Genomic DNA, 23,423 nt, shown 5'->3' with positions numbered 1-23,423 from the left:
TTTACCATTTTCTCTAGCCCCCCCCCCCCACTCCTTTTCCAACTTTCCACAGCTCTCTCAATAAATGCAGAAGCTCTACATTCACTTACAGTTATCAGGCTGCGTGCAGGTAGCATTGATTCAGGAAGGAATGAGAATTTCCACAGACACTTTGCAATCGTCAGTATGCTGGGAACTATCAGTACGCAACCAACAATCAGGTGACTGAAGGGCTTGTTGGTAAAATAAACAGAAAGATCACCTGTGGCTGAGATTATCAGAAGAAGAGAAACCTGGAGAGAACATGATGGTAAATTTGTTTGTGGGAATGCATTAAAGGGGACAATATAACAACATTTATTAATCAAACTTCCGAGGTAGTATTCTTACTAAGAGCATATATAAATTATTCTTCACTGCAGGAGTTTCTCCGCAAGGTGTCCTGTCTCATAAAGAGCAATTGAGTATGGTCAGGACAAATGGAAAAGGGATGGTTGCTGGAATGGAAAGCTAGCTGACTGCATGTCAACACCATAGATGACAGAAGGGAGAAAATGCCTTTCCACAAGGATAATCACACTGACAACTGAATTTTATAATTTTTGTAAAGTGTTTTAGACTTTTTTAATAATAGTACAATTTGCAAAGTTAAGGATGCCCAAACAGGAAGGTTAGGCAATCACAAGGACACATGAATGAACTTGAAAAATGAGTGTGTAAATGGCAAATGGGTTTCCTGACTTGTGCTTTGATCACCACCAGTCCTAGAGGCTGCTGTTGAGTTCACTATAGCTGTACCCATGATCCTTGACAATGGAGAGGAAGCTCACATCTTCACTTATGAGCAATTCAAGAGAAGGGGCATCAAACTATCTAAAGGAGTGGTGTCCTTTGAACAAGAGGGTTAGGATAACTGATACTAGGATCGTCAACATTGTATATCAAAGATAAGGGACTGTTTGCAATAACTTGCAATTCTCCATCTTCACATACATGTGTGAAGGAATCATTGAGAATGTTGCCTCAGTGCAAGGCCAACAATGTTTCACTGATAAACCAGAAGGGACTATTGCCTCCCCTGACTCCAGGGCTACAGCCAAGTGCTGATGGCAGGAAGTTGTCAAGCATGAGTACAGCTTGTGAATGCTGCATTTTGGGGAAGCCTATGATGCAGGTTTATGTGCAGTAACCTACTCCACAGCTTCCATAGGCTGATGGAGAAGTAAATTAACTCAGGCCTTCTGTGGTAGGAAGCGTAAAATAGCAGAGGTGGGCTGGAATAACTCTAAAGGGGTGCAAGTAGTGTCTCTTACAGCCATCCCTGAAGCAATGTGAATGAGGTAAACCTTGTCTAGTGTCACAGAGCAATGCAACATGGAACTCTTTTAAAAGTTTATTAAAACTGACCAAAGTTCAAAATTCAAAGTGAATTTATTATCAAAGTACAAATATGTTACCAGATAACATATAGAACTTAATTTTGTTACAGGTATTTATAGGAAAAAAGAAATACAATAAAATTTATGAAAAAACTATACTTAAAGAATGACAAATAACCTATATGTAAAAGAAGATAAGTTGTGCAAATAAAAAAAATATATAATACTGAGCAAGATAATAGAAACATATATATAGCAAACAACTTGACATTAACACGTACAACAAGCTGGATGTACTCAGCAGGTCGGGGAGCATCCATTGAAATGAGCAGTCAACAGTTGCTGCCCGACCTGCTGAGTTCACCCAGCTTGTTGTACATGTTGATTTGACCACAGCATCCGCAGTGTGCTTTGTGTTAACATGACATTAAATAATTATGTTGTGCAAAAATACAAACTGTTAGACAATAATATGAGCTTGGTCTTCCATACCTTACACAGCTTTAACCGATAACCTTAAACCGTAAGGTGTGATCTCTATTGGTATGTGCTTCTCTCTGATTGTGTATGAGAGATCAACCTTGTTGACAGTTTCCCTGGATAGTGTCTGTCCTGAGCCTTCCTTCCTTTATAACCTAATAGCCAATACTTCCCGTCTGCTCTTTCAGTCCGGAAGAAGGGTCTCAACCCAAAACGTCAGGTCCTCCATATATGCTACATGGCCTGCTGAGTTCCTCCAGGAGTTTGTCTTTTGCTCTATATGTAAGTGAGGCAATTTTGTGCACACCCTCTCAAATGAATGCTTTTAAACTCAACTAAAATAGCTGGACCACAGCAGGGTTACTTATGCTGATCTTCTCCAAATGAGGAAAGACAAAGCCTCTGGAATACTTGTGGTCAAATAGATTCAATTTAAATATAGTAAGCTTCATAAGAACAATACAACAGTAATTTATCTTTTCTAGATAGAAAGTAGAAATTGTTTGAAAAACATTACAAAAGGAATATTTCAGGCAGCACTAACTCACCTTGCTAAGGAAGGCAAGAGTCAGCACAAAGAGTCCAAGGCACACACAGCAAAGGAATCTCACTAATCCCATAAATTTTGTTTGACTTTCTTCTTCATCACGGACTTTATGGATATAAAAAGTATCCCAAGCATTCCTGTTTAAAATAAATTTCTTCTTTTAATGAGTGTATCTCAATGATTCTTCTACAAATAGCATTCATGAGGAGTTGTGGGTTGGAGGACATGGAGTTGTGAGGCTAAGACCCAAAGTCTAATTGGGTCATATTCTCTTGTGACAAAGGAAGCTGGGACACATTGACACATTGTCAATCCCAGAGAACAGGAAGAGATACCACGGTTTATGCAAAAGTTTAATCTTAGAGTATTACAAATCAAATATAAGTTACTACATTGCAAGACCCAGATATGAGGTTGTGGCTTGGAAGGTTTAGGATTTTATTTTGGTGGACTTCTTGGATCTGCAGAGATGAAGTCTTGATCAATACAATGAGTCGTGTATACATCCCATGAAAACATATTATTGAAAGGAGAATCCCAGACCTTGTATCTATCCAAGTCACTTATAATCCATAGAACAGGCTTTGAATTTTTTATAAAGTCATGCTAAGTTTTTTTTGGGCAATGTAGCTTTGTGACTATCTTGGGATTATTTTTCACATAAGTGACTCTTCAGGTTATTTGGAAGTTGACTCTAGAACACCACAGACTGGCTGCTTAGTTCAACTCAGTCTGACCTGAGCTTTCACTGGAGCCCTATCCTGACATGGTTGGCCCAAGGCTGAGCCTGGTTCGGACATGAAACCAGTCTCTGAATTTCACTTCCTTCAATTACAATGTATCATCAGATACTATTCTGATCAACTGACTACTCTCCTATCCAATTGGATATTTTGAATTATAAAAGGGACAGAATTTCTGGCATTTGTTGCAGTTGATGATTGCAACTCACATGCCAACATGTAAGAGTTATTACAAAGAAGGCATGGCAGTGCCTCAACTTTCTTAGATGTTTGCACAGATTTGGCATGTGATCTAAAACTTAAGATAAATTTCTACAAATGTACGGCGGGGAGTATCCTGACGGGTTGTGTCACTGCCTGGTATGGAAACACGAGTGCCCAAGAATGGAAAAGCCTACAAAAAAGTAATGGATACAGCCCAGTTCATCACAGGAAAATCCCTCCCCACCATTGAACACATTTTCCAGGAGCACTATCACGGAAAGCAGCATCCATCATCATGGACCCTCATCATCTAGGATACGCTCTCTTCCCACTGCTACCAATGGAAAGGAGGTTCAGAAGCCTCAAGTCACACACCATCAAGTTGAGGAACAGTTCTTAACCTTCACTAATCAGGCAGCTGAACCATCATGGTTAACTTCACTGACCTCAACTCTGAACTGATTCCACAACTTTTGGACTCAATTTCAAGGCCTCTACAACTCATGTTCTTAGCATTATGTATTTATTTGTTTGTCTGTTTGTTTTTTTTTGTATTTGTGCAGTTTGTCTTCTTTATGCATCAATTATTTGTCTCCCTTTGTGTGTAGTTTTTCATTGATTCTGTTGTAGTTTTCCTTTGTTTCACTATAAACTCCTAGCATTGAAGGGCTGCAGATGTTCCCTTATTCAAGAAAGGGAGTAGGGATAGCCCAGGAAATTATAGACCAGTGAGTCTTAATTCAATGGTTGGTAAGTTGATGGGGAAGAACCTGAGAGGCAGGATTTATGAACATTTGGAGGGGCATAATATGATTAGGAATAGTCAGAATGGCTTTGTCAAGGGCAGGTTGTGCCTTATGAGCCTGATTGAAATTTTTGAGGATGTGACTAAACACATTGAAGAAGGTAGAGCCATAGATGTAGCGAAATATGGATTTTAGCAAGGCATTTGATAAGGTACCCCATGCAAGGGTTATTGAGAAAATAAGGAGGCATGGGATCCAAGGGGACATTACTTTATGGATCCAGAACTGGCTTGTCCACAGAAGGCAAAGAGTGGTTGTAAATGGGTCATATTCTGCATGGAGGTCGGTAACCAGTGGTGTGCCTCAGGGATCTGTTCTGGGACTCCTTCTCTTCATGATGTTTATAAATGACCTAGATGAGGATATGGAGGGATGAGGAAGTGGAGGGATGGGTTAGTAAATTTGCTGATGACACAAAGGTTGGGGGTGTTATGGCTAGTGTGGAGGGCTGTCAGAGTTTACAGCGGGACATTGATAGGATGCAAAACTGGGCTGAGAAGAGGCAGATGGAGTTTAACCCAGATAAGTGTGAGGTGGTTCATTTTGGTAGGTCAAATATGATGGCAGAATATAGCATTAATGGTAACAGACAGGCAGACAAGCATATTTTATTGATCCCGAGGGAAATTGGGTAAGACTCTTGGCAGTGTGGAGGATCAGAGGGATCTTGGGGTCCAAGTCTATAGGACACTCAAAGCTGCTACGCAGGTTAACTCTGTGGTTAAGAAGGCATATGATGTACTGGCCTCCATCAGACGTGGGATTGAGTTTGAGCTGAGAGGTAATGTTGCAGCTATATTGGACCCTGGTCAGATCCCACTTGGAGTACTGTGTTCTTTTCTGGTGGCCTCAGTTCAGGAAGGATGTGGAAACCATAGAAAGGGTGCAGAGGAGATTTACAAGGATGTTACTTGGACTGGGGAGCATGCCTTTTGAGAATAGGTTGAGTGAACTTGGCTTTTTCTCCTTGGAGCGACGGAGGGTGAGAGGTGACCTGATAGAGGTGTACAAGGTAATGAGAGGCATTGATCGTGTGGACAGTCAGAGGCTTTTCCCCAGGGCTGAAATGGGTAGCATGAGAGGGCACAGTTTTGTGGTGCTTGGAAGTAGGTACAGAGGAGATGTCAGGGGTAAGTTTTTTTTTATACAGAGAGTGGTGAGTGCGTGGAATGGGCTGCCGGTGGCAGCGGTGGAGGCGGAAATGATAGGGTCTTTCAAGAGACTCCTGGATGGCTACATGGAGCTTAGAAAAATAGAGGGCTATGGGTAACCTGAGGTCATTTCTTTGATAAGGACATGTTCGGCACAGCTTTTGTGGGCTGAAGGGCCTGTATTGTGCTGTAGGTTTTCTATTTCTATGTTTCTATGTCTGCGGGAAAATGAATCTCAGGGTAGTATATACTTTGATAATAAATTTACTTTGAACTTTGCACTTTAGATGCCATCAAAAGTGACATTTACAATATTTTTCCATTGGGTCCTGGTAAGTGCCTGACAAAGGTGCCTGGAATCCTGACTCAGCACATGAATGCACAGAATGTAATCCATCAAGCACGCTATTAGCAATCACTTACACACTTCTCTGAACAAAGTGAGTGATGAATTGAGGCTTTGGTAATTGAGCAATCAGTTTATGCTTCTTCTTCCATTTGTCCATTCATGTTAGCTTCCACACATGCCATTCTGATTGTCTGCTAAACATCACCTGATGCTGGATTTGAAGTCAATGTTCATTCAAGCTGGTCACAGGAACGAGCTTCGTTCACGTCAGTGAGTGGAGGGTAAATGTTATATTATAGAAATAATCAATGGCTAGTATCATTTTTTTTGTCGTTTAATCAAAATGATAGCCTGTTAAAGGTCTTGGTGCTAATAGGCTAATGACTCTTTTCCACAGATGATGCCTGACCTGCTGAGTTCCTCCAGCATTTTGTGTGTGTTGCTTTGGATTTCCAGCGTCTGCAGATTTTCTAGTGCCTGTTTAAAAAGGTTAATTTTTTTTTGCTAAAGAAAGGGAGAAAGGTACTTGATATAAACCAGTCAGCCCAGCCCCAGGACATGAGTGCAGGAGATCCTGGGGACAGACACTCAGCTCCAGCAATTACATTCTCTTCTGACTTTCACAATTCCTCAGCTCATTTCACATCCACTCCTTCATCCCTGCTGTGAGACCTGGCTAAAGTTATGGGTGTAAAATATCCTGGAAGTTACAGCACAATAGGAGGCTATTCTACTGAATGATGATCAGACTGACCTGTTTAAACGGCACCATTTTTGAGTCATTAGTCTTGTATCCTGCTCCTTTCTAAGTGCAGCGAGGTTTTCAGACCCTCCCCCACCCTTTCCAGGCCAAATTCCAAACTCCAGTTCTCCATGGGCAGAGAAGTTTAATCCTTACACCAACTGATTTACCTCCATTTTGACTTTTTATCCAGTAAGTGAAATGTGAACTTCTCTCATGCCCTGTTGGATAATTCTATACATTTGAGTTAGAACGTCCTTCAGTATCCTTTGTTCAAAAGAACCCAACCTGCCCTCGTCCGTCTCTCCTCATAACAATTAAAAGCTGTCAGTCGTCTTTTTTCCCTTTTCTACAATTTTAATTTCCTCATGTCTTGAAATCCATTGCTCTGCTGCCCAGAATGAATTATCTGAAAATTGGCAAAAAAGCATCCGTGACACATGTGATTGCGTCTGACCACTTCCCCTTGGCATTTAGTGATGATACCACTGACAGGTCACTCTCCATCAAGGGTGCTGCATTTCACCAGTGATCATTCACTCAGCTGGAGCATGTATATCAACCCTATCACTTACGCTAGAATCCTCTTCCCATACATTTTCTCAATTTATCAAGCCGTTAGTATTTCTTCATAATTTGATATTTCCTTCCACACTGATTACGTCACTTGTCTTTGTGTCACTAGAAAGCTAGGATGTGTCATTATTTCATCCCATCGAAGTCATCTGTAAAATTGGGAATAATTGTGCCTCTCTTGCAGTTCTTGTGGGAAAGCACAGGGAGCATCTGTCCACAGTAGGAGGAAATGTCCATTATCCCGCTTCTCTGCTGCAGCCACTTGCTAATTTTCTAACTAAATCAATATTTTGCCTTCATATTACACTGAATTTGACAAACAACAGCATTCTTTCAGATGTCTGAACGGCCCATAAACCCATGAACACTACCTCACTATCTCTCAATTTGTACTAATTTATTTTTTCATTTTTTCTTATTGTAGCTTATAGTATTTTTTGTATGGATTGTACTGTACTGCTCCACAAAACAACAGATTTCATTACATATGTATGTCAATGGTAATCAACCTGATTATGATTCTAATTCAAAATCCTTTAACTCCCTCCCCAAAGCTTTCCAACAGTAAATTCATCAGTTTCTACAGCAGTGGTTCCTTAAAGCTGTTGTAGCCAAGAGGGGGTGCGTAGGTAGTGGAGATAACTCCAACTAACTATTAAAATTTCCAATTGTGAGCACTACAAATAGCTTCTGACAACCAAGTCCAGCTCCTGGCCTTCACATGTGGCTTAGTTACTAAGCCCAACAAAACCATTTCTACTGACAGGAGAATGGGCAAAGACGGGTTACTGGCAACTTAAAACCAGTCACTTCAGGCAGATGGGGCTCACCAGATGTGGTCGGCAGCCTATCCAGGCAAAGGAAAGCTCTGACCTCAAACATCCACCGCCTTGTGGCTATACCCACTTATTGGGAAGGCTTCGGGAGTAAACACCGAGGAAAAATCTGTAGCTGGGGTCCCTAAGGCAGTCCGACACTGAGCTCAATGCTGACTGGCAACTCCTGCAATGCTGTTGGTGCCAAACTGTATCGCTCTCTGTCCTTTCATTTGTATTCACCTGCTGCACGGAGAGGGTACTGCCCTGGCTTGTGTATTGACTGAACAGACAGCTAGGATGCAACGTCCATGGCTGACACTAATCAGCGGAGAGCCAGTACTACAGCAGTCCAAGAAGGCAGCTTGCCACCACCACTTGAAAACAATTAGGAGGGACTATGAATACGAGCCTTAGCAGCACCACACATATCCCACAAACATATTCCAAGAGAAACTTTCTTTTGTTTTGATCTAACATGTCTTCACTGCTGCTATAGAGAAGATATTAAATGGGCTAAGCATAACTGTGCTACATTAATTTACTTAATATGTGCATTAAAATTATATAATAATACCACTGACAGTCTTGTTCTATTTAACACTATACACTGATTACAGAGGACAATAATTAGATCATTAGTACCATAAATATATTTAGAATTATTTCCTCTCTTAGTTACTTCTAGTTGAAATACTCTATTACGCCAGGAAAAAAATCCTCACAAATTCATTCATAATTCAAAGTAGCCAGTGGTCATAGATGAATAATAAAGCAAGATGAGAAACGCACATTCAATACTATAAAATTCCACTTTTTACTCATTCTAATTTATACTTTCAGTACTCACTTAACTTCTTTGCTTTGAGTGGAGTTCTCCATTTTGACTTTGCAGTCCTTTCAACTATCGATTGTATTCCGATCAGATGTTAGTGAGAATTTTTGGAAGGAAAGTTATGGAATTGAATGAGTTTCTGCTATGATGCAGATATTATGTATATGCCACACCCAGTCTCATACTTTAACCAGGCAGTGACCTGCTTTAAGCTATTTTTGTCCAATCAAAGAACTCTGAGTTTATAGCAATTGTTATAAATGGGATATGAAGTGCCCGCCAAAAACATAACAATATTTAACCGATTTCGATGAGAAAAAATTCATGCTATGCCTTTTGAAATCTGCATATTTCACTGCAAATAAACATTTTACTAAACTGTTATTGATAAAGGGCTGTTCAGAACTTTCATATTTCGGTGAAATAAAGTTGGTCTCTGTTCTGAAAGAGCAAGGTGTTGGTGGCTTCAACAGGCACTCTAAGTGCCTACAATGTGTTCTTGGTGAGCTACTTCTGTAAATTCAGAAAGCACTGGGAAACCCTGCATTGGCATTGCTGCGAGATATTCAAACTAAAAAAAATGCTGTGAGGAATAGTCAAACTTAAAACAGCCCAGCATGGGCAGAGTTGCCAAATTTTAAAAAAAGACCATAAACAGAAAAGTTCAGTTTTCATAAAAAAGAGAGTACCAATTGATAATAATCATTATAAAAAAAGCAAAAATGCCTGGGTACATTGGAAAGATTGAAGAGTTTGATTACACAACAAGTAATTAAATAATTGAAGTAAATGAAATAGCCAATGAGAAGCAAGTGCAAATTTTGCTGAGTGCTCTGGTTTTAAGGACATACAGTTTGCTTCAAGCTTTGACTGCTCCAATCAAACCATCAGAAATGAGCCTTGCTACTATTGTAAAAGTGATACAAGAACACTTAGAACCAAAGTCACTGTTGATTAAGGATCATAAGTGCAATCAAAAGAAGGGAAGTCCATTTCAGCCTATGTGGCTGAATTGTTATCCGAGCATTGTAGGTTCAGTAATGATACACTGAGAGATGGCTTAGTTTGTAGAGTCTTAAAAGAAGACATTCAAAAATGGCTCCTAACTACAACACAGCCTATATTCAGAAGAGCAATTGAAATTGCTGTTCAAATAGAAACCGCTGACAGAGTTGCAGTCAAGAAAGAAAGTAAACATGAATAAAATTACAGTGTCTAAAAAGAAACCAGCCAGGCCAAACAAATTGTGCTACTTTTGTGGCAGGGTTTCACATACACCAAACAAGTGCAGATTTAAAGGCAAAACTTGTAGAAAGTGCAACGAAGTAGAATGCATACACAGAGCACGTCAGACCGACAAAAATAAATCGACTGCTCAGGGAAGAGGAAAAACTAAAAATTCAAATTGCAGTTTCAAAAAGAGCACTAATCTGCATGGTGTTGATGAAAAAATTCTGTTAATGATGAGAGTGACACAGGACTGTGTAGCCTTTAGCTTTACAGCATGAAAACTAATAGACAAGCAATATGTTTTACACCAGAAGTAAACAGCAAATTAATTTAAATGGAATTGGACGCTGGTTCAGCTATTTCAGTCCTTCTACAAGAGGAGTTTGAACAGCTTTTCACCAATACTGAACTGAAGCCTGCAGATATCCAACTATGAACTTATAATGGAGAAAAGATAACTCCTGTGGGAATGACATTCACAACAGTGAAATACAACAACAAAAAAGCTACATTGAGCTTGTATGTGATAAAATTAGGAAAACCAGCATTGTGGGGGAATGATTGACTGAGATAACTAAAACTTGATTGCGATCCATCAATAATTTGCATACCACACCCCCTGCAATGAAGCCACATGAAAGTGAATTAAGAAAAGTACTAGATAATGCCATGCTGCACAGTCTCCACGTGAATTGTTGCCCATCAGAGGACAAACAGATGTTGGTACCAATCTGTTGTCTCTGGTTGGAAAGCATATTGAAGCAATGCTGCTCAGAGAAATCATGGTAGTGCCAAAAGTAGTTGTCCAACTATAAACAACTTTTGTAGGTAACATATCGGAGAAAGCTACCAATATGTTAATAAGATGGTTACTTGTGAAATGTGGCTTGGCTTGGATTTAAGCTGGGAGGAAGTTAAAAGAGCTTCAGGAAAATTGCAAAACGTGTGCTTTTGTGAATAGAAAGATGCAGAATCTACTCTGTGTGTATTAAAGTTATTACATCAACTTCAAATGGGAGATAGAATGCTTCTTGCAAAAGTGGATGCAAAGACCAAAGCCCAGCTGGATGAATGGAAAACCAAACAGAAAGGAGTCAACAGAGATATGAAAACACAGGATTTGTCAGATGATGTGGATGCAGAAACTAAGAGAAGAGATCAGATCGTAAAGGGAGCAATAGAATAATTAATTAGAGAATAAGCCAATGAACTAAATACACCTTCGCAAGACCAAAATGCACAAATTAGAAAAAGAAAGAGAGAAGAGACAGAGAGAAAGAATGTGAACAAGAAACAGAAAGATATGAAAGAGAGAAAAAATGTGAGAAGTAAAAGAAAGGGATCGAAGTAGATCCAGAGAGACAAAAGGAGAAGAAAGGTGTCCAGAGCTGTCAGAACCACTTCCTGCCGTCTCAGGGTTGACTCCTACATCCACCGCGGAGGAGGTCGCAGACCTGAGAATGTTTTCACAGCCACAAATTCCACCTGCCAAGCAGAGTGACCCCCTTTGTTGGGAATGTCTTTACCCCACGAGAGTGGGAAAGCCTCCACAACAATTAAATCTTCAAGCCTGACTGGGACACTTTAAAACTTACAATGCTGTGAATGTCTGTAGATAACAGTTGTATTATATAATATACTGTGTATATAATTGAGATGCATTCTCCACAGAGTTGAAGTTAATAGCTAAGCAGGTAGGAATGTTGTGTATTTCATATTTAAGTAATGTTTGAGTAATCTTGTATTTTATATATATATATATATATATATATATATAAATTATATATAACATTATATATATATAGGTTGATTAAGCATTATTGCTTGTTTAAATAACTATAGATTATATGTAAAGATACTGTACATTATTTGCATTATAATCACGTTACCACACCACTCCAGAGAGAACAACCCAAGTTTGTTGAACCTCTCATTATAGCACATGCCATCTAATCTAGGCAGCATCCTGGTAAACAGCTTCTGCACCCTCTCCAAAGATTAATGTAAAGACTAAGTTACACCTGTATTCCTGGACCCCCATTCTCTGCTCCACACTCAAAGCCAACACACATCGATGTTGGGCATCCGTGGTCAGATATCAGACGTTGATGTCAGACTAGCAGACAGTGGGTGTGCCCCTCACGCCACCCCCAAGTCAGCAAGGTGCCGGTGAGTTCCAGAGCTGGAGTTCTGTGTGTGCAGGAGCTGTGTGGTCGAGTTCCAATGACACCCCTCCCCTCGTTCGCCAATCAGTAAGACTGGAGTTCGAGGCCAAGTGCTTGGGACCCTATCATCGGCACATCTGGAGTATGAGGCCTGGTATTTGGTGATCGGTGTGTCGTGGAAGTGATGCTGAGGACCAAGACCCAAGGGTCGAATCAGAAGCCCACATGTGAAGTTTATTGGCCAGAGTCGAGTCTGCGAATTTCTGACAGTCTTTTGGGGAGATCAGAGCCTGGTGTCAGCAGGACAAAGTCTGTGTCACTGGAGGATAGATGCCTGAGGCCTGTCCTGAGGTTTAAGGCTTGCATACAGGTATGTGTGTGGCAGGCGGTGGGGGGAGGGAGGAGGAATGGGGCTTGTTTCTGCTGTTGTTGCTTGTTGCTTGCTGTGTTCTGATTTGTTCTGTTGAGCATCATGGGCATGCAATGTTAGTGCCAGAAAGTGAAATGACACTTGGGTCTGTCCCCAGCACAACCTCAGGTGTGTTGGTTGTTAACTCAAACAACACGTTTCACTGTAGGTTTTGATGTACATGTGACCAATAACCTTAAATTTTGAATCCAGAGTATTGAACTTTGATGGATCAGATGAAATCTGACTTTACATCATTTGAACATCACTTTAAATCACTTTTAGGGTTGTTGTGATGGGAGATTTTAACTTTCCTTATATTGACTGGCATCTCCTTAGAGCAAGGGGTTTAGATGGGGTGGAGTTTGTTAAGTGTGTTCAGAAAGGTTTCCTGACACAATATGTAGATAAGCAACTAGAGGAGAGGCTGTACTTGATCTGGTATTGGGAAATGAACCTGGTCAGGTGTCAGATCTCGTGGTGGGAGAGCATTTTGGAGGTAGTGACGACAACACTATCTCCTTCACCATAGCACTGGAGAGCAATTGGAGCAGACAATCTGGGAAAGATTTAATTGGGAAAGGAGAAAATATGATGCTATTAGGCAGGAACCTGGGAGCATAAATCGGGAGCAGAAGTTCTCAGGAAAATGAACAGCAGAAATGTGGCAAATGTTCAGGTAATATTTGCATGGAGTTCTGCATAGATATTGTTCCATTGAGGCAGGGAAAGGATGGTAGGGCTAAAGAGCCATTGTGTACAAAGTACGTAGGAAATCTAATTAAGAAGAAAGGAAAACTTTACAAAAGAAACTGGGTACTGTTAGAGCTCTAAAAAATTACAAGGTTGCTAGGAATGAGCTTAGGAATGCAATTAGGAGAGCCAGAGGGGGCCATGAGAAGGCCTTGGTGAGCAGGATTAAGGAAACACCAAGGCATTCTACAAGTACGTGAAGAGCAAAAGGATGAGCCATGTGAGAATAGGACCAAGCAGGTGTAATAGCGGAAACATGTGCATGGAGTCGGAGGACATAGCGAAAGAACCTAATGAATACTTTGCTTCAGTATTCACCAGTGAAAAAGACCTTGGCAATTGTGGGCATGACTTACAGCAGACTGGAATGCTTGAGAATATAGATATTAAGAAAGGGGATGTGCTGGAGATTTTGAAAAGCATCAAGTTGGATAAATCACTGGGTCCGGACAGGATATACCCCAGGCTACTGTGGGAAGCAAGGGAGGAGATTGCTGAACCTCTGGCAATGATCTTTGCATCATCAATGAGGACGGGAGAGGTTCCGGAGGATTGGAGGGTTGCGAATGTTGTTCCCTTATTCAAGCAAGGGAATAGGGATAGCCCAGGAAATTATAGGCTAGTGAGTCTTACTTCAGTAAGTTGATGGAGAAGATCCTGAGAGACAGGATTTATGAACATTTGGAGAGACATAATCTGATTATGTCAGATGAATGTCATAATCAGATTATGTCAGAATAGTCAGCATGACTTTGTCAAGGGTAGGTCGTGATTTACCAGTCTGAATGAATTCTTTGAGGATGTAACAAAACACATTGATGAAGGTAGAGCAGTGGATGTAGTGTATATGGATTTCAGTAAGGCATTTGATAAGGTTCCCCATGCAAGGCTCCTTCAGAAAGTAAGGAGGCATGCGATCCAAGGAGACCTTGCTTTGTGAATCCAGAATTGGCTTGCTCACAGAAGGCAAAGGGTGGTTGTAGATGGTTCATATTCTGCAGGGAGGCCGGAGACCAGTGGCGTTCTGCGGGGATCTGTTCTGGGACCCCTCCTCTTTGTGATTTTTAGAAATGACCTGGATGAAGAAATAGAAGGTTGGGTTGGGCTAATAAGTTTGCTGATGACACAAAGGTTGGGGGTGTTGTGGATAGTCTGGAGGATTGTCAATGGTTACAGCGAAACATCAATAGGATGCAGAACTGGGCTGAAAAGTGGCAGATGGAGTACAACCCAGAGAAGTGTGAATTGAATTGAACTGACTTGACTTTATTTCTTACATCCTTTACATACATGAGAAGTAAAAATCTTTTTGTTATGTCTCCGTCTTAATGTGTGATGTGCAACCTTAGTAATTTATAATAATTTATAATAAATAGAACAGTCAATGTAATATAGAATACACTCAAATCAGCATGAGTTAATCAGTCTGATGGCCTGGTGGAAGAAGCTGTCCCGAAGCCTGTTGGTCCTGGTTTTTATGCTGCCATACAGTTTCCCAGATGGTAACAGCTGGAATAGATTGCAGATCCTCAATGATTCTAAGGGCCCTTTTTACACACCTGTCCTCATAAATGTCCCGTATCATGGGAAGTTCACAACTACAGATGCACTGGGCTGTCTGCACTCACCCTCTGCAGAGTCCAGCGATTGAGGGAGGTACAATTTCCATACCAGGCAGTGATGCAGCCAGTCAGGAGGCTCTCAATTGCACCCTTGTAGAAAGTTCTTAGGATTTGGGGGCCCATACCAAACTTCCTCGACCTCTGAGGTGAAAGAGGTGCTGTTGAGGTCCTCGGTGATGTGGATACCGAGGAACTTGAAGCTATTTACCCTCTCAACCCCAGATCCACTGATATCATCAATGCCCATCTCCATCCCTCCTGTAATCCACAACCAGCTCCTTTGTTTTTGCGACATTGAGGGAGAGTTTGTTTTCTTGACACCACTTCGTGAGAGAGATGACTTCTTCCCTGTAGGCCACCTCATTATTGTTTGAGATAAGGCTAATCGATGTAGTGTCGCCGACAGATTTAATTAGCAGATTACAGCCGTAGGTGGCAACACAGTTATGGGTATAGAGGGAGTAAAGGAGGGGACTTAGTACACAGCCCTGAGGTTCGTTTTGGTAGGTCCAATTTGAAGACAGAACATAATATAAACAGTAAGACTCTCGGCAGTGTGGAGGATCTGAGAGATCTTGGGGTCCATGTCAATAGGCCACTCAAAGCTGCTGTACAGGTTGACAGTGTTGTTAAGAAGGCATACAGTGTGTTGGCATTCATCAACCATGGAACTGAGTTCAAGAGCCGTGAGGTACTGTTACAGCTAAATAAGACCCTGGTCAGACCCTGCTTGGAGTACTGTGTTCAGTTCTGGTCACCACACTACAGCAAGAATGTGGATACTATTGAGAGAGTGCAGAGCAGATTTTATGGCTTAGAAGTAGGTACTGAGAGGATGTTGGGGTAAGTTTTTCACACAGAGAGTGGTGGGTGCATTAAATGCACTGCTGACGGCGGTGGTGGAAGCAGATACAATATGGTATTTTAAGAGCGTCTTAGATAGGTATGTACAACTTAGAAACATAGAGGGCTATGTGCTAGGGAAATTCCAGGCAGTCTCTAGAGTAGGTTACATGGTCGGCACAATATTGTGGGCCAAAGGGCCTGTAATGTGCTTTAAATTTCTATTATCTAGGTTTTATGTTTTATATCAGTTGTTCTAGAACATCACCAGGAACAACTTGGACCAACATTAGATGGAAAGAGGCTACAATCTACCTCCAGCTCACTCCTCCTGCCCGGTTTTAACAGAGGCAGACAAGGCCCTGAGCTGATACTCCAGTTTTTGAATGTTGTTGACAATTAGGCACATGAACAACTAGCACTGGCATTATATTAACCTAAATACCGAAGTGCAAAAATGTTCAACTAAGTCAACTTGTCATTTGAAATTATATGACCAACGCAGTTTACCAGAGACTTAGGACACTTGTCAGATGAGTGCCTTTAAAGATTTGTCTTGCTGATCTCAGCAGGCACATTCCTTAAAGTTATATCATCAGTTGTTTCCAGCACACACCTTGCAGAATTATAAGAAACTTTAGGCTTTCAACTAGACTGAATAAGCGTCACTGTGGACATATCCAAAAGGGAGGGAGACTATTCATAGCAGTGACATCATGCTGTGATGGGACAAAGAGATCCATGCAGGAGGAGGATGCCCAGGAGAGAGGAGCAAGGCGACAGACAAGACAGCAACGCTGACTACCTTGACTGGATTACATGCTAATGCTCGACATGATCAGACTGCACACCAGGTGTTCTGATTTATCAACAACCTCCTCAATACAAGAGGTCATGGTTTTGCATTTCCCTTCATTGCCCAAGCCACCAGAGCTCCCAATTTCTTTCCCTCATATAGCACAGCTGCCACTGAGCTGTTCCCCGTGGAGTGAACTCAGGTCACCTTTCTGGCTGTTGGCTTTGGCTGGAACGGGCAGGTATTTGCAATCACACCCTTTGGGAACCTGAAGCTCATCACACCCACTAGCAGCTTTTATCAACCATCTGGGATGTATCCCCTGACTTTGATAAACATCCTGTGGATTTCATGGCCACTGATAAACTGACAGGTATTGGAAGAGGAGGCAGTAATCAGTGATAAGTGCCACCTGGAGAGTATAATCTCATTTTCTTGTAGAACATAGAGTGTAGAACAGTATGGCACAGGAACAAGCCCTTCAGCCTGCTGTATTGTGCCGAATCAAGTAATCAAATAGCCAACTAAACTAATCCTTTCTAGAAAATAGTTGTTGCAGTTTTGCACGATTTTAATTGGGTTGGACTAGCGCTGTGGCCTGCAGATCGTGACTAATGCGCCACTGGATTGAACTGAAATATTTCCACTTCTGATCCCTCAATAAAGACCGGTGTGTGTCCTATTGTCTTACCCTTTCTGAAGTCCACAATCAGCTCTTTCACCTTACTGACATTGAGTGCAAGGTTGTTGCTGCAACACAACTCAACAAGCTGATCTAGCTCGTCATCATCTGAAATTCTGCCAACAATAGTTCTGTTGTCAGCAGATTTATAAATGGCATTTGAGCTGTGCTTATCCACACTTCCATGGGTGTAGAGAGAGTAGAGCAATTGCCTAAACACACATACTTGAGGTGCGCCAGTGTTGATTGTCAGCGAGCTGGAGATTATTATTTCCGATCCGTACAGATAATGATCTTCCAGTGAGGAAATCAAGGATCCAGCTACAGAGGGAGGTACAAAAACCCAGCTTTTGAAGCTCTTTGATCAGAATTGCAGGAATGGTTGTGTTAAACACTGAGCGTCGTCAATAAACAGCATCCCAACAGAAGTATTAGTATTGTCCAGGTGATCGAAAACCACATGAAAATCCAGTGAGAAGATGTTTTCTGTAGACCTATGGAGGTGATCGACAAATTACAGTGGGCCCAGAAGTTGATTCTAGCCGTATAACCTCTTAAAACACATCATCACTGTAGATGTGTGTGTGGTAGTCATTAAGACAACTCAGGCACTGGGATGAATGTTGCACTTTTGAAACAGGTGGGAACTCCTGACTGTAGGAATGAGAGAATGGCACTGGTTTTTAGACCCCTACCAGGTACTCTATCAGGGCCTGTTGCCTCTTGAGGGCTCACCCTCTTGAAAGACAATCTGGCATCATTCAGACTCAAAGATGAATCCCTAAGTACAGTCAGTGCACCAACACAAAGCTGCCCTGAAAGGTCTCCTGCGCCTGCTTGGTCCTCAGTCCTGGTGCTGAGGTCTTCAGTCTCTGCCCATACTCAGAGAGGAGAAGTACAGCCAGGTGATCAGACTTCCCGAGGTGTGGGCGTGCGATAGCATGGTAAGTGCTTTTGGAGGTAGTATAACAGTGGTCCAGTGTGTTGGCTCTGGTTCCACAAGTGATATGTTGGTTGTAATTATTTAGAGACTTTTTTAAGCTGGTCTGGTTAAAATCCCCAGAATGATGGAGAATGATGGTGCGCTGTTACATGCCTATTTATTATGTTACTCAGTTCTAATCAATAAGCTCCAAAACCTGAGCCTCTGTACCTCCCTTTGCAACTGGATCCCTGACTTCCTCATTGGGAGACCACAGTCGATGTGGATTAGAAATAACAGCCCCTCCTCACTGAACATCAACGCCAGTCCACTTCAATATTGTTGGCAGAAATTCAGATGGCGATGAGGAGATGCTCATGAGTGAAATAAATCAGCTGGTTGAGCAGCGTTGTAACAACAGCCTTGCGTTCTACATCATCAAGGTGAAGGAACTGATTGTAGACTTCAGGAAAGGGAAGTTGAGGGAACACACACTGGTACTCGTTGACGGATGAACAGTTTCAAGTCCTACATGTCAACCCTTCTCCTGGGCCCAACATATTGATACAATTACAAAGAAGGCATGACAGTGGCTATATCTCATTAGGAATCTGAGGAAACTTGGTATGTCACCGAAGACTCTCACCAATTCCACCGATGTACCATGGAGGACATTTGAACTGGCTGCATCGCCATCTGGTATAAAAGGACCACCGCACAAGATTGGAAAAAGCTGCAGGAAGTTGTAAACTCAGCCAGCTCCATCATAAGACCATAAAACGTCGGAACAGAATTAGGGCCACTCAACGCATCGAGTCTGCTCTGCCATTCCATCATGGCTGATCCCAGGTGTCACTCAACCCCGTACACCTGCCTTTTCTCACCATATCCTTTGATGCCCTGACTGATCAGAAAACTATCAACTTCCTCCTTAAGGACACACACACGGATTTAGCCTCCACCTCAGTCTGTGACAGAACATTCCACAGATTCACTACTCTCTGGTTAAAAGAATTCCTCCTTATCTCTGTACTAAAAGGTTTCCCCTCAATTTTGAGGCTGTGCCTTCTAGTTCTGGATACCCCCACCATAGGAAATATCCTCTCATCATCCACTTTATTTAGTCCTTTCAACATTCGGTAGGTTTCAATGGGATGTTCCAGTATTCTTCTAAATCCCAGTGAGTACAGGCCCAAAGCTGCCAAATACTCCTCATATGTTAACCTCTTCATTCTTGGAATCATCGTTGTGAACTCCTCTGAACTCCTCTCAAATCCTTTCTGAGATATGGGGCCCATAACTATTGACAAGACTTGAAATGTGGTCTGACAACGTCATCGTCAAGAATGGCAGCTTAAGTCACAAGCCCCTCCGGAAAAACACGTATTAAGCCTTCTTATCCCATCAAATATAATATTTTTTGAAAAATATTTGAACTGAAAAGGGGGCAAGAATGGGGAGAAGAAATGGAAATAAAAAAAGCGACACTGTGGAGCCTGCGTCTGAGAGGAGTGCAGCAAGTGGGTCTCTGACCCAACCGTGCACGAGCGAGGCAGCTGCTGGGCCTCATTCAGGCGAAGTGGCGAGTGTCTTTGAAATCCTGAAAGAAATAATGGAGGTCTAGAAAGATATAAAGCAGCAGCTCCGTGATATTAAGGCAGAGCTCACCAGCGTTAAGAAGGTGGAAGATTGCGTTCAAAACATGGAACGGATACTGAGCAAGACAATAAAAATGTTAAATCACCAAGAAGGTAAACTGCTTGATCTGGACGGAAGATCACGGCGGAAAAATATCAGAATCTACACGTTCGAAGGAGCGGAGGGCCTGTCTATGATGGAGTTTGTTGAAAAGTTACTGTGAGATGCGTTGGATCTTCCCTTGTTTATGGAGCTGGAAGTCGAGAGAGCCCACCGCGCGTTCGTTCCGAAACCTACCCAGGATAGAAAGCCATGCTCAATAATAAATAAATTCCTGCGGTACAGCACCAAGGCGCAGATTCTACAAAGGGACTGGGGTAAGAAGAGAGTGTTTTATGATGATAAATTAATATATTTCAACCAAGATTACACCTCCACGGTCCTGCAGAAACACCAAGAATACTCTGAAGTAAAGTGAGTACTAAAGCAAAACAAGATTAGATTTCAAACTCCATACCCTGCTAAACTTTGAGTGTTTTACGACAACGGGACGAGTTGTACCAGACAGTGGAAGCGGCGACTACAGACGTGAAGGCCAGAGGGTTGCCTGTTAGCGTCACCAAAATGAGGGAAAGCCTGATTGAGGAATTATCCCGCTCCGCTTGGGAAATAGTGCGAGTCACTTTGCTGAACAGTTAACTGCCGGTTAACTGTCGGCTAACTATTACTTGGATTGCACTACCTGTATGTATAATCTATATTTTCATTTATATTTATCATTATTATTGTTATGAGCAGAGAGACAACATCTGCCGGAAGTAAATTCCTTGTATGTGCACAGGTACTTGGCGATTAAAGTCTGATTCTGATTCTGAGAATCGAGAAGGCAGGAGACGGGAGGAGGCCGAGAGAAATATATCAGGAAGAGACCAGGGGTTTCCCAAAGACAGTCCTCACCCCCTTCAGAAGAGCCATAAGGTTTGGCTAACTTTAAACATGTTGAGAATCTAAACGGAAGCAAAAATACACGGTAATATACCTATCTCGAGAAATACTTATTATAATGTGGATTTTATATTACTTAGTTGTTATTCTTTATTCGCTTACTTACTCCTTTTCCACACCAAAATGAGAATATATATATGTGTATATAATGTGTGTGTGTATGTGTGTGTATGTATGTATATATATACATACATATATAGGAGGAGTACACAGGGAAATCTTTTCTGTGTAATGGATTTGTTCACTGACTTTTATGAATACTGCAATGGGGGTCTTCAACTCACAAGTAGGAGGGGTTATCCCCCACAGCTAGACATTTCCTCTAGCTCAACGCAAGGTCATTTACTAGAGAGCTCAGCTTTGGAATCACACATTCGTTGCCATTTTTGTTGTTATTTGCGTTTCTTGGTTCTTATTTGTTCAGGGAGTAGATCGATTAAGTTTTATTCTAATTTCAATGATACATTGACAGATAAATACAGATGGCTAAGGACAAGGTAAAATTAATTTCTTTTAATGTCAATGGGCTATTAAATCCAATAAAATGTAAGAGAATTTTATCCAATTTGGAACAATTTGATTCATACTGGGAAAAATGGTTCAGCTACATAATGCCTCATAGGCCTGATTTTATTCTCACAAATCAATGAATCTGTTGTAAAAAAAGATCACTCCCTACTTGTACATAGTTCTTTCTTTTTGCTTGTTTTTTCTTTCCACTCTTTTCTATGACTGTATACCTCAGATAAATACTTTGTGGAGATTTGTGATATATATGATATATATGTACAATGTCTGAAATACATCTTATGGAAGTGTTTGATGATGAACTTCAATAAAAAAATTACAAAAAAAAAAGAAATGTGGTCTGACTAGTGTCTTATAAAGGCTCAGCATTATCTCCTTGTTTTTATATTCTATTCTCCTTGAAATAAATGGCACATTGCATTTGCCCTCTTTACCACAGACCCAACCTGTAAATTAACCTTCTGGGAGTCTTGCATGAGGACTCCTAAGCTCCTTTTTGCCCCTGATTGTTTGACTTTTCTCCCCATTTATGTAATAGTCTGCGCTATTGTTAATTTTACCAAAATGCATTATCAGATATTTCCCAACACTATATTCCATTGTTACTTTTTTTGCCTATTCTTCCAATTTGTCTAAGTCCTGCTGCAATCATATTGCTTCTTCAGCACTACCTACGTATCTTTGTATCATCTGCAACCTTTGCTACAAAGCCATTATCTGAATCATTGATGAACAATGTGAAAAGTAGAGGTCCCAATGCTGACCCCTGAGGAACACCACTAGTCACTGGCAGCCAACCAGAAAATGCCCATTTTATTCCCACTCGCTGCCCTCCTGCATATCAGCCAATCCTTTATCAATGCCAGTATCTTTCTTGTAACGTATTAAGCACACTCATGTGCGGCACTTTATCAAATGCCTTCCAAACATCCAAGTAAATGACATCCACTGCCTCTCCTATGTCCATGATGCTTGTTGGTTTCTCTGAGATCTCTAACAGATCTGTCAGTTGAGAACTTAAAGGAAATTTGCAAAGCGTGTGTTTTTACAGAGACTGGTAAATGACTGGGACTTAATGCAGGGAGGGGTTATAGGAGCATTTAAGAAGCTTTTAGACAACTGTATGAATGGACAAAGAGTAGAAGGATATAGACCATGTGCAGGCAGATGGGATACATCAGACTGAAATGATGGCTGGCGCAGAAGTGATAGGCTCAAAAGTCCATGCAGTACTTTCTATTTTAATATAGAACATATAATCTGTGTTCTAGAGTAAATAAACTGGATGTCTGGATCGCACAGCAGAGAAGTGGTGGTGTTGGATAGGCTGAGCTCCGAAGGTTATCGTCCCAATGTAAGAAAATGGGATTAGAGTCAGTGAGCAAGGAGATCGGCATGGACATTGTGAGGGGAAGGCCCTGTCTCCAGGCTGTACAACTGAGACTGATGATTCATGTTAATAGTTAACATATTTATTGTTCTTAATAAAATGCACCCTTTTAAATGCTGCATGTTAGGCAGATTAAAACCTTTTTCCATTGTGATGTACGTAGATGTAGATTGAGTTGAATCATAACTAAGGCAATGCACACGAGATATGTCATTATTGAACTTCTAAAGAATTGTCAAGGTGATTGTTTTCACACATTGACTTTTTTGCACCATGTATAATTGCTTCTGCATACAGGTATACTGTTGCCTGTGGGGCTTGAACCCTTTGCCAACATGTGGGACCAATCACTTAGTGATGTGGGTGCACATATGCCTGAGTGTGAACCTGGCATTCTTACCTGTAACCTAAAACCTGTTTCTTCCTTCTGGCTGGCCATTTTCAATCTGTCTGTTGTTTTAGTGGAGGAAGGCAAATGGGGAAAAGACCAGAGATTATAGCTGAGAACCATGCCTGAAGATTTCAAAGTTCAAAGTAAATTCATTACCAAAGTATTTCACCATATACAATCCTGAGATTCATTTTTGTAGTCATTCACAGTAGAACAAAGCAGTACAATGGAATCAATGAAAAACTACACACAGACGCAGAATGACAAACAACTGATGTGCAAAAGAAGACATTTTGCACAAAATACAAAAAAAGTAAATAAGTAAATAATACTATGAACATGAGTTGTGCAGATCTTGGAAATGGATCCATAGGTTGTGGAATCAGTTCAGTGTTGTGGTGAGTGAAGTTATCTGCCCTGGTTCCGAGACTGACGGTTGATCC

At 41.3% G+C, this 23,423-nt stretch overlaps 1 protein-coding gene across 1 annotated transcript in view; it reads right to left on the bottom strand.

Moving 5' to 3' along the window:
* The window catches only part of LOC132402385 (chitin synthase chs-2-like), a 54,448-nt gene extending 31,420 nt beyond the window's left edge, over positions 1-23,028 (bottom strand). Inside the window, 1 exon segment of the mRNA XM_059985243.1 lies at positions 22,990-23,028. Within this exon segment, the coding sequence (XP_059841226.1) occupies positions 22,990-23,028 (39 nt within the window).
* Positions 23,029-23,423: the final 395 nt, after the last annotated feature.

The sequence above is a fragment of the Hypanus sabinus genome, chromosome 12 (genome assembly GCF_030144855.1).
Source record: "Hypanus sabinus isolate sHypSab1 chromosome 12, sHypSab1.hap1, whole genome shotgun sequence".
Classification (NCBI taxonomy): Eukaryota; Metazoa; Chordata; class Chondrichthyes; order Myliobatiformes; family Dasyatidae; genus Hypanus; species Hypanus sabinus.
This window is presented reverse-complemented; position numbering and strand designations above follow the sequence as displayed.